The sequence below is a fragment of the Trichoplax adhaerens genome, genomic scaffold, assembly GCF_000150275.1.
Source record: "Trichoplax adhaerens TRIADscaffold_19 genomic scaffold, whole genome shotgun sequence".
In the NCBI taxonomy this organism is placed as follows: Eukaryota; Metazoa; Placozoa; class Uniplacotomia; order Trichoplacea; family Trichoplacidae; genus Trichoplax; species Trichoplax adhaerens.
The window spans coordinates 1,133,124-1,145,068 of NW_002060961.1; the positions used below are offsets into that span (position 1 = coordinate 1,133,124).

The 11,945-nt window shown below is 30.8% G+C and overlaps 1 protein-coding gene across 1 annotated transcript; it reads right to left on the bottom strand.

The window, feature by feature from the left end:
* Window positions 1-1,941: 1,941 nt before the first annotated feature.
* Window positions 1,942-3,009, bottom strand: TRIADDRAFT_31670 (uncharacterized protein; the record flags this gene model as incomplete). The annotated part of the gene is made up of 1 exon (XM_002116987.1): window positions 1,942-3,009. One exon carries the CDS (start codon window positions 3,007-3,009, stop codon window positions 1,942-1,944), a length of 1,068 nt encoding a protein of 355 aa, XP_002117023.1.
* Between the last annotated feature and the right edge of the window lie 8,936 nt (window positions 3,010-11,945).

An 11,945-nucleotide genomic window follows, 5' to 3' on the forward strand; every position in this document is an offset into this window, starting at 1 on the left:
CTAAAGCTATATCTAGTAAAGATATTTAGGATGGTGCTGAAGTGCTCAGTATCTATTTTGTCAAAATAGAGAAAGTAATTAGTTTGCCAATATTTTAAATTATGGTTTGATACAATGTTAACAGATAGCAATTACAGATTAGCAATAAGTATCTTGATGATAAATTATCTCAGTTAGAAGATATTAAATAATTCTACGCTTATATTGATTTCATTGAAAGCTTTTGATGATTGCAAGCTATCAATCCAATCAAATATTTTCAGTAATTATAATTATTATTATTATTGATAAGTAGAACAATCCAGGCTTTTACTCCAATTATATCAGCGCGTTATTGCAGTCTAGTTATAGTTGCTTATCAGAGTTTTTTATTTCATATTGCAGTAGGAATCATTAAATTCAATTAAATCAATAATAACATAAGCATGGATCTAAATTGCGTTACCAAAATGTGATTAATCCTAAATGGAATCAATGATACGTTGAATAATAACCTTTACTGATACTTTATCGATGGCTTCGAATGTTACCTTTAAGATAGAAGGAAAGGCATCGGTTATTTAGTCATACAATTCGATAGAAATCAGTTTTCTTGCTAGATTAAAGGGATGTTATACCAGTAAAATTTTATCCTTAGACTGTAAATCATGTTTGCAGTTAAATTGTGAATTATAATTATTGAAACGGTGCGGCTGAAATAGATGTCGGTTTTTATTAGGTTAATTGACCAATTCTAATTTCCGTTCTTTATCCATTAGTATACAAAATATGAATAGATTATCGATACAGTGATGATTCCATATAGAATTAAATTCAGAATTAAAAGCGAGGAGATATCATCACGCTCTTTTAGCTTGATGAAGATGACAAGTAAGTGCAGTAGTATTGTTTACATTAGAATTGGACATCGAATTCAGTATTCAAAGTAGGCAAGAAGTTCTTCTGTGTATAATTCTTTTAAACAAGTCAACCAGCAGAATTTGATTTTATTGCAGAAGTACAGAAACATATACTCATTTAGTAATTCTTGATATAGGTGCACTCATTTCCATCGATGTCTAGTATCAAGACTGATTCGACGGTCTTGGATAACATTGATTATGACCAGATTATAATATCAGTTGTTCTTTAATTTATACTTATTAAGGTTAGTGCCTTGATTGCTTGAAAAGCATGTAAAGGACTAATAAAATGTAGTATTAATATTAAATATTAAGATATAAAGGCTATAATTGTAATGATGTTTGTGAGTAGAGAAATCAAACTAGCAATGCTAAGATCACTATTGATCGCAATTTACTGTTTCATAAATAGTTATCATCATTCGATGATCCAAAAGCTTAGTATGGATATTATGGTATTACAGCTAGAGTCATTTTAAAAGGTATCAACGGCTAATGCTATTGCAAAGGCGTGAGGTAAAATAGTTCCCCATGTCTAATCTAATAATAACAAGAAGTCCCATTTACAGGAAGTTCACTTAGTGACACTATTATAAAGTCAAGCGTTATGAAGAAAAACTTGGATAAAAGTTGTTTGATATCCTAATAATCGATTGTCGCTGGTCGATTTTTCCGATTGACGAAAAATCCACTCCTATGTATTGCTTATATTTCATCTCCGCAACAAAAATAGCAAAAGAAGGATTTCGATGTTGGAGATGATGATTACTGTACTTTGAGCTTTGCATTGAACTTGAATAATAGTGACGCAGAAGGCAAATTAACTACAGTAAAACGATAACCTTTAGGGAATAGAGTAAACTAGAGGATGGCGCTAAAGGATAGGTAGAATAGGAAAATATTGTTACAAACTACGAATTTTGTTACAATACATAGAACTAAGAAGCAATCGATGCCATTAGATTGCGTCGGACATGATCGACGTATCGATAGTCATTTTTTCATGACTAAAATAGCGCTTGACTTTTAACATTGCCAGTCATTTAACACAATTTGCTTGTTCGACATTGAAAGCGGTAATAGTATGAGCAGATGATTTTCGCTTCCAATCTTGTGCAACAATACTGTCCACAGTTGGATTGTGCACAGTATTAGCGCGATTATTGCTTGCCAATCGACTACACAGAAGATTGCCAAGCCATGTAGCACGAACTCGTTTCTCAATTTCCCTACGTAAACTAGCTGTAAAATAGCCATAAAGGAGTGGATTCATAGCTGGATAGGAAAAAGCTAAATACTGCAAGCTGCGTATCACTTGTGCTGTCGTAGGTGTAACAAATTTGGAGGAATATAACATTAAAAAGACAACAACGTAAGGCAGCCAAAATAGGATAAAGATACCAATCATGATGGCCATATGTTTGATTGCTCGGATATTACGCTTAATGACTGAGATTGGCGTACTAGCACGTCGAGAGATGATTTTATCACGTTGTGTGTGACTGTTAACAATGAACAAGATTTGTGTATAAGTCACAATTAACACCAGCAATGGAAAGAAAAATAAAACACTGAAAATAGTGATTAAATAAGCGTGATGGACTGGGTTAGCAGGCCTGAATTTAACACAGGTATTGGGTGGGGGCATTAATATTGTAAATAGCGGCAAATATGCACTAAAAATACTCAATAACCAGACAGCGGCTACGGATGACATAGCAATTAAACGCGTTTTCCTCATTTCATATTTAAAGGGAAATATTACGCAAAAGTAGCGATCCAAACTGACTAAGGTTAAATGTAAATTTAAGTTCACAATTAATCCAATACCAGTTAATGGTAGAACAGTGCATGCGATTGGATCCTGTTTAACCCACTGATAATAGAGTACCCATCGAGGTAATAAATAAAGTAGGCCAAAGATGATTCCAGCACAAAACATGCTAGCCATGATCCAGTTGGACATCGTATGAAGTTTACGCTCCGATACAATTAATGCTAACATAAAAATATTAGTCAGGATAGTTAGTCCTGTAATAACGCCGTAAACGATCGTTGATTGAACTGTTTCGAATGGAATTTCCGTTTGATTGGTTATATTGGACATGATGAATTGATCTTGTTGGCTAGACTTGTTATTAAATGAGCGATGGCAATTTCTTGTGACGAAATGAAATTAGATTAAGGATGCCAACTAGAAGAATAGTCGCCTAACTCTTCAATATTCAAGTTATCAATTGGCTACTGAAGTACGTCAAATTCTCTTGTACACCTAATAATTAAGGGAAAAATTGCAAGATAGAATTGGTCCGGTTAGTCATGATGACACAGAAAGATGAATTGATCTTCAGTCTTGAATAAGATGACAGCAATTTACAGACAAATACGAATCATAGTCGCCATTAGCATATTACTTATGGCAATCGTATAATAATAAACAACCATCTCTCCCAACAGTAAGCGAACATCAATCAATACGGCAGTTTTCAATTCATCGTTATCAACTAATCAGAATACATTGGTCGCCTCAATAAAAAAGTTTTGACTTAAGCGATGAAATGAAAGTACGTATAGGCTTCCTATTTCTATTTTTTATTTGTCATATCAATGGAAAATACAAATATTATTCTTTCCCAACTCCAGCTAATGAAGAATGGAACGGTACCTACGTCTAGTCTTCTCTATCCTCGATCATTATGCGACTAATGATAGTTTAGTGCCTATTTTGGCATCATTGAATACTATCGAGTAGACTAGATCAATTCCTCTTTCATCACTTATCAATCAATAACAAAAAAAAATATGTAACAATCAACTTCTATTCAATAGTCATGTAGAACAAATAAATGCAAGTATTATCTCGGTTATCATTTTTTCCATTTTTTTATCTATCAATTCAATAGATAAGGAGCGACATGATGTGATCGAACTGTCAGAATCCCAATAGCCTGCAGTGATGATCATGCATATTATTGTTGACGATAGAATGAATCATTGACCGATTTGATGTCTTATAACGGATCTTTTCTCGATATACAGAGACTCAATTAGTCTATATTGACTTAATTATTGTCTTGGCTGATATAATAATATTGACTTGGTTACAAGAAAAATAAATAACTTGATCATTAAATTGACTCAAATCGATCGAAGTCGATTAGATAACCTCTTGAATAATTAATAAGTTATACAGATTTAGATGGGATGAAATCAAAATTAAAAACAAAAAAGAATGATGCTAAAATCTGTAAAATTGCCAATTTGATCATCTTAAAAAAAATTGACATAATGCTAGAAATGATGTGTTTCCATTTTTTTTTTAAGGGGGGGGGGCTATTTTTTGATCTAATGACTTCTTCAACAAGAACAGAGAGTAATCTAGTTGAACTTGTGATTCTCCCGGCTAAGCTAAGCGACTGTCAAGGCAATAATAGCTAATAAATGAATTACAACAATGTCGAACTATAATTTAAATTGAATGCAAGACTGATTGAATATCGTCGTTGACGTCTAAATTGAAATTATTATTCTTACCTTCGTCATACCTTTTATTCAGTATTATAGCTACCCAATATTGCCATTGGCAAAACGAGTTAGGGATATTATGAAATGCACGATAGTTATACAGTGTCAAAAAGGACTAAAATTTTCACCTTCTTTCCCTTCGTAAATACTGAACATTTGTCCTGTTGACTTTCATCAATGCAATTGTTTCAAATCAATATCGTATTTTTATTCTATGTGTAAACCATATTTTAATATCATGACAAGGTATTTTATAGCCATTCGTATGTATTTTACTTTTCTTTTCTTTTTCGTTCTATTATCACACAGTCATTGACTTTTTCATTTATTTATTTAATGGTTGAAATAGGATCGTAATATTGATACGGATAAGATATGTTCCGATAAATAATCGTTTTTAACTTTCGTCATCGTGATCTTAAAGATCGATTCATAAAATTCTTTAAATGAAAAACACTACATTTTTATGAAGGCTATACTTACAGTTTGGATAGCAACAATATCTACTATCGGACTGCCTTAATAGGAACTTGAAATATTAGATCAATCAATAACATTAATGAGAACTTTTATTTCTCCTCAGTTCAATTTTAAATTGAATGATGTAGATATTTTCTATTTTGCTTTCCATCATCACCTACTGGAATTTTCTTCCAATGTATCACTAAGAATGACGTCGATAGGGCAGATTCACTAATTAAGGCTAAATTATCATTAATTTACCTTGACTATAGAAAATTGAAAGGCATTGATTACGAGCAGCGGTAGAATAATACCGTTTAGGGTAATCTTGTTCATGGCGATCAAGACTGAAATGAGTTCCTATTGCTATCAATCGGCTACCATCACTGATTAGATTTTCAACTGTTGATACTTGTAAATTAGGATGATGATTTTATAATTGCTGATTTTTTTTATCTGTTCGTAAGAACATGACTAATAAAAACAACAACAACAACAAAAAATTACTTGGAAAACTACAATAACTCAAATCATTGAGTATTATGACGTGATGATTATTGAAAATGTTTATCGGACAGCAGCGTCAAAGACAGTTGATATTGCTATTAAAAGGCGACAGTAGCTGATTATAGTAGCCTAAATTGATTTGATGTCTTTTAATGTTAACCAAGAACAGTCATTAGATAATCTACCAAAGCTATCTGACTGATAATTGAATAGTAATTCTATTCAATTGAACATGATAAATTAGCGTTCCAAACGATATTGCGAAGCTATCGACATCTACTCTGGCTGACATTATACTTTGATGTTAATGGACACTCTATAGAGGAATACTTTCCTAATAATAATTAACATCATTATGCTGGAGTACCAATATCATCGCTGTCATCATCATTAAATTAAGTGATTGCTATGATCCTATCATGAACAACTCGCTACTTTGACAAATTTGATATTGAAAATGTTGTTGCTATCACATTAAGTTAACACTATAACTGTCAATCGATTTTGACAGAAGCGCTGCGACTGCGATGACTAATTCTATTAATATGATCGTAAGATAATTAGGCCTATTAAATAACATGTTGTGATTCATGATTAATATAACATATAGATACAGTGAACTATTATAGGAAATGATGAGATTAAATAAAAAAAACCCAGATAATCAAATACTGCTGATTGTATTGGTCAATTTTAAGATCGAGTAGAATAAAGATGAATAATTGATAGAAAAAATACATCGCGTATCATTGCCCATTTTTCATCGTTAAATAGTATTTAGAAACGTTTTGAGTTCAGTACGGCCGCTTACACGGGGTATTTAATGTAGACAATGATGATCTAGCAGTTCTATCAAGTATTCTCTAGTTAGATATATTAATAAAATTAGATGCGATCTGTTAACTATCATGGGAACTGCTGTATTAAATTAGACACAACCAATAAACTAGATAAAAATTTAAACGGATTCTAATCCGATACCGACACGATAGTTTTTCTCATCGCTAAATGTCATCATGGCAAGATGATGGCTTTACTTTAAATATGGGTCTAACTAATAAGTAGGATAATTACCCAAAATTATATTCTTAAATTATTTTGACCCTACAACCCACCATATGAGAACTTTTGCTGTTTGACGAAAAATTACATGTTCTCTATCCATTATTTTCAATTGTAACGACTAAGTTCGCATATGACAGGATGATACCAAAGATATTAAGCTAGACTTACTTTAATATAGATGATGATCAAAAGAAATAAGATGCTTGATATAAAGGATAGTTTTAGTCCGATTCCCCGTTCTCAATGTTAATCTTCCAACAGGATTGATTTTGATCTTTTTGTTTAATGAATTCAATTCAATCAACGGTCGTATTAGTCCAGCTGTAATTCAAATAGTGCAATAGCCCAAATTAATATAGCTGATCTCTTCAACTGGTCATTCAGCTAGATGTTTTCCCTTCATAGTTAAGAATGGAATTAAATGATAATTCTAAAAAATATAAATTACAGTTGAATTAGATGATAATAAATAATAGCAAGTTTTTCTAGCTGATAGCCAATTATTTGTTAATTGATCAGAAACAATCAGGTCGCTTTATAGGTAGTTAGGCTTTAGTATTTTTTTAGCAGTCTTTTTTACCTACGATAATTGTAGCTCTGCTTGTAAATGATCTTTAGATGTCTAGAAGATTTCAAATCACTTGGAAAAGATACAAAGTGAATATTTTTAAAATCATTCTAATCCCAATTATCGAGCTACGTATTACTCCAACTTGATTACCGTACTTGCTACAAAACAAATTAGTTCAATTGCATTACCTATTCGTTTCTTTCTTCGATCTATATATCCGAATTACAAATATTAGGCGTTGACCAATAGATATTGTAGCTGGAAGTCAATTCCTTCAATCGTACAATGTCAGAATTATTTGTCGAATGGTGTTATTTGGTTGATTAATGGTGTAAAAAGCATCGAATCAAGCTAAATTAGAATGATCAGAGTAATGTAAGTGCTGATTTTTTTCTTTCTCTTTCCTAAGATAACGTTCAATAAGAGGTTAACCATGAGTTTCAGAAATGGCTGATAGCTATTTTGACAATCGAGGCTGGTTGTCCTGCTGTTTTCATGACACTGTCTTACTCAACGGTATGTTAACAAATGACAGGAGTGTCTAAAGGGAGAAGAAAATAAGCTAGAGGGTGGAGGAAAATAGTATTCTGATCATTGTTTACCAGGTTATGACCAACTGTGCAAGCATTGTAAAAATAGACAAAGAAATGACAATAGTTAAAGCTAACAAGATCATCCATCTTATTTGGATTCAATATCTCCAAGCTTGATTAGACAACAGCAAGAAAGGATAGTATACAACTAAAGAGAGGAAAACAGTCAAAAAATAAAAAATACCATCTGTATCAATAGTAAACCAAAGTAATAACAGCTTGAAACAATAACTAAATCGAATTTCAAGTCTAGTTCAAACTAAAGATGTTGATAGTTAATAAATTTTGAAAGTATATGAGACGCCATCGTTTATAACGATCAGCGTATGCGTCTATATCTTAATGTATTCATATAGATAATATTATTTTTGGTAAAAATAGAAGCAAAATTTTGATTCTGTTATCTTTGTCACTAATTCCGATCGGCTATGAAAAATGAAAATATTGTTTGATTATCATGCAGTCAGTATGGCATATTGACTACCATCGTAATAACAATCTTTATTACTCTAATAAAGGTTGTCGATATAATAGCACTATAATAATAAGTATAATTACTGATAATGACAAACATAAATTGCACCACACTTAACCAACTGAAATTATTCGTATTTAACCTTATGCAAAATTGATATAGATTGACAAAGATTGAAGATAAAATTATAAAAATTTTATCCGACTGAATTGTAGGGGAAGAGGTGGATTAAATATTTGCAATTATATTACTGCTATATCATTTCTATTAATTGAAGTAGATAGAACAAAACTTTATATCAATCGAATAGAGATATACAGTGCATATACGTATATCATATGGATTGAAGTTATTCGACTGAATGAGTTAGATACGATGTTATACAATTTGTTGAAATTAAGTAACTCATTTATCAATTTATTGCATAGAAATGAAATCATTACCAAGACGAGGCAAGCTGAACATATAGGTTTAACTAGTGAAGAATAATATCATCATTCGAGGATAGGTCTTTCAACAATAATAGAGATTTAATTATTTTTTATGCAGGGATAGGTTGTGATAGATTTTTGATGAATGATAATGTTATACTGTAAATTAGCCAATTTGAATAGATTATTTGAACTCATTTAGTTATTATGAGCATCGCATTTTTTTCTCCAATTGATGTATTATATTTTCCACCCCCTCATTTTTTGGTTATTTTACTGAAAAAGTGGATTCAATGAGCCGTATTGTCTCATCTGATGATGATATAAAAATAACAATCAAAAGTAACTTGTTAGAAAGACAATGATTGAATTTGAATAATTTTCATCTCGTAAAAATAACTCTTATTCATTCCAATAATTCTATCATTGTAAATATCATTTCTTCTTAGTGGCTATTGACTAACCAATCCTATTTAATGTACGCAGGAAGGAGCTTATTAGTCATAAAATAGTTTACAATTAATTTTCTAAATTAATTTCAATTATTGTCATTTTCATCTTTATCATGCCATATCATAAATGTATTTTATTAATTTTTTGAATTAACATACAGCAATTTTATAAGAGCTGTTAATTTTACCTTATGCCTTTGATCAGTACTTCTATTTGCTTTTAATTCAAACCATTGGAATCTAACAGTACACTATAATATACTGGACATTTTTACTATTTGAGCCGGATTTATTTCAGAATAGATACAAATAGAAATCAATCCAAACCAATGTGATAATGGGCAAAATTATTTAAATTTGCATTGTTTTCGAGTATCACCTTTTCTTGAATTAGAATAAATCATGTAGCTGATTTATATTTAAAAGTTGCTAGTATTTATAAAATATAGCTAGGTATGAATAACGTTGCAGTCATAATAAATATTTTATTATTATGAATGTGATATGTCATCTGACTGAGAGAAAAGATTAATGCTATACCGCCAATTATATTTTGTTGTAATATCTTGGTATCCTTATAGCAAGTTCAAAGTTTAAATTAAACACCTTTTCTTGAATAGAGAAACGAATAACTTTTTTTAGAAATTATCAAATAGCCCTTTACTAGCTTTAATTCTTTATTTTGTAATAAAAAATCTTCATCATCTTTTAAGTAAAAAAATAGTTTATTAGATGTGGTTTTTCTAAAACTTTCACTTCCTTATACGATTTTATTGTATTACATATATTTGTTATGGGATTATCGATTTTTACTACCGGCTAAATTTCTATATTTTGATTATTCATTCTGGAAATGTTAGCGAGAGTTTTAAAATTTAACGCCTGCTGTTTCAATGATAAATAATGGAGTAATGGCTTTTATTAATTTTTGTGGCCTTAATTGATAATATTATTGAGCTAGTATAGTCAATAAACTCTTATTACAACTTGGAATTTCTAAATGAAGGCAAATAGAAATCAATTTTATAGCTGGAATATTTCGATAAACGCTGAAATGGGAAATTTATTTTTTATTAGAAATATCTGCCGTAGTCTTAAAACTCTCTTGCAAGGTCTCTCAGATCCATGTCTTTAATTTTTATCGGATATTAAAACACTTTCCCGGAAAGCACACCCTAAAAGATTGCTTCATGATACTCCAAACAATGGTACCATGATTATTGGTTCAACAGATTCAAAATTACTTCTTTTAATTGGAATAGTGAAATTATTTACCGTAATGTAGTGCAGGTGCTTCGAATAGGCTATTAATTAGCCTAGGCGGAATAAAATTTCAGTTTCAGACTTATTTATAAAAAACCGACTCATAGATAATAAAGTGGCGATTTGTGTCAATATTGAAGGTTTTATGTTATAGCTGTCGACTAGACAATAAAAATCTAAAGAATAACTAGGCAATCATTTTCTTAATGAAATTAGTTATGATTTACCGGTGTAGCTGGACTGAATTTGTGGCAATATCACTTAGGTTTATGTTACCTAACTACGATTACGATTACGATTACTATCTTGAGCCGAATATGGTTGTTTTCTTCATATTTTCTCTTATTTAGATTGCCTAGACAGCGAGTAGATCATGGTACTGTATAATTAGATCACCGCCTATCCAAATCGTATTAACATCTCTGTAGCAATTCTAAATGTTTTATCGAAATTTATTATAAAGAAGTGCGATAGTACTGATATAAGCAGTAGTTTGAGCTGTGATATTTTTTAAAAGCCGAAACTGAAGCATGCATTATTCTCAACTCGCCTAGGAATAATATTATTCTAGATTAAGTTTGACGCTACTATTTTATTTAATTTTCAGTGATTGTTACAGTGTTATATACTGTATTACAGTAGAAATATCTATGTTAGGATAATTCTATTAGACTATCCTTATTTAGTTAACTTCTAATTTGGATATACTGTGTTTTAATATAGCACTGACTTTTTATGACAGTGACACTTATACACATACTGAAATTAATAGTTATAATAGGGAATGCAAATCATCTACTTACAGCTCGAATCATTGTGATTGTAATTTACTTATGGTAGATTGTAAATTATCATGGAAATGTTCCGTGATAGGACATATCGTAATCTGACTATTCTGTATTAGTCATTATATGTCTATGTTCGTAAATACTGTTGTCTGCATTAAGGGAGCAGTAGCTAAAATTAATATCTAATTCAGTAAATGATTCTAATGTTAATTGTATTAACTATGACTCATGAACTATTGAGGAATAGTATATAAATGCAGTATATCGTGAAATAAAGAAGAATTGTCCAACTTAGTGTTTAACGTAAAATACAAAGCGTTTAAGTCTTTGTGTAGTCTGCTAGTAGAGCAAAAGTGTTTGTGATAGTGCAGATATCGTTCCTTGATACGTGGTTCAAGGAATTGACTTATTGATCATAGATTGCGTTATCTTGTTGAAAAGCTGTTTTGTGACAGTGATATTTCTAGTAATTAAAAAATGCACTTAAAATAGCGGTAGCTTTAGCTATCTGCGTGAACTGTGATCGCCAATCAGCCTTGAAAAGCCGCATTATTTTCTATCTGTTTGAAAATATAAACATTAACGTTCGTATAAGTAGTGAGTACATGATTTAAATATTATCTGTAATCAGTTGCTAAATAAGGAGAAATGTTCAAATTTAAAATTTCAATAAGTTATGAAACAATAACTAACTCCAATGCAGGCTCGTTATGGTCACCTTTCAATTACTACAATAACACAAGGAACTCAATATTAGTCATTTCTCATTCGGTGCTGTGGATTAATTAAACAGCGACAATTAGTCAGTTAATCTCTATTTATAGCAGTGAATGTTTTAAAAATAATATTTACAATTAGTATAGATTGAAATTAGACTGTTATGACTACGTGTCCGGCATCAGACATAATAC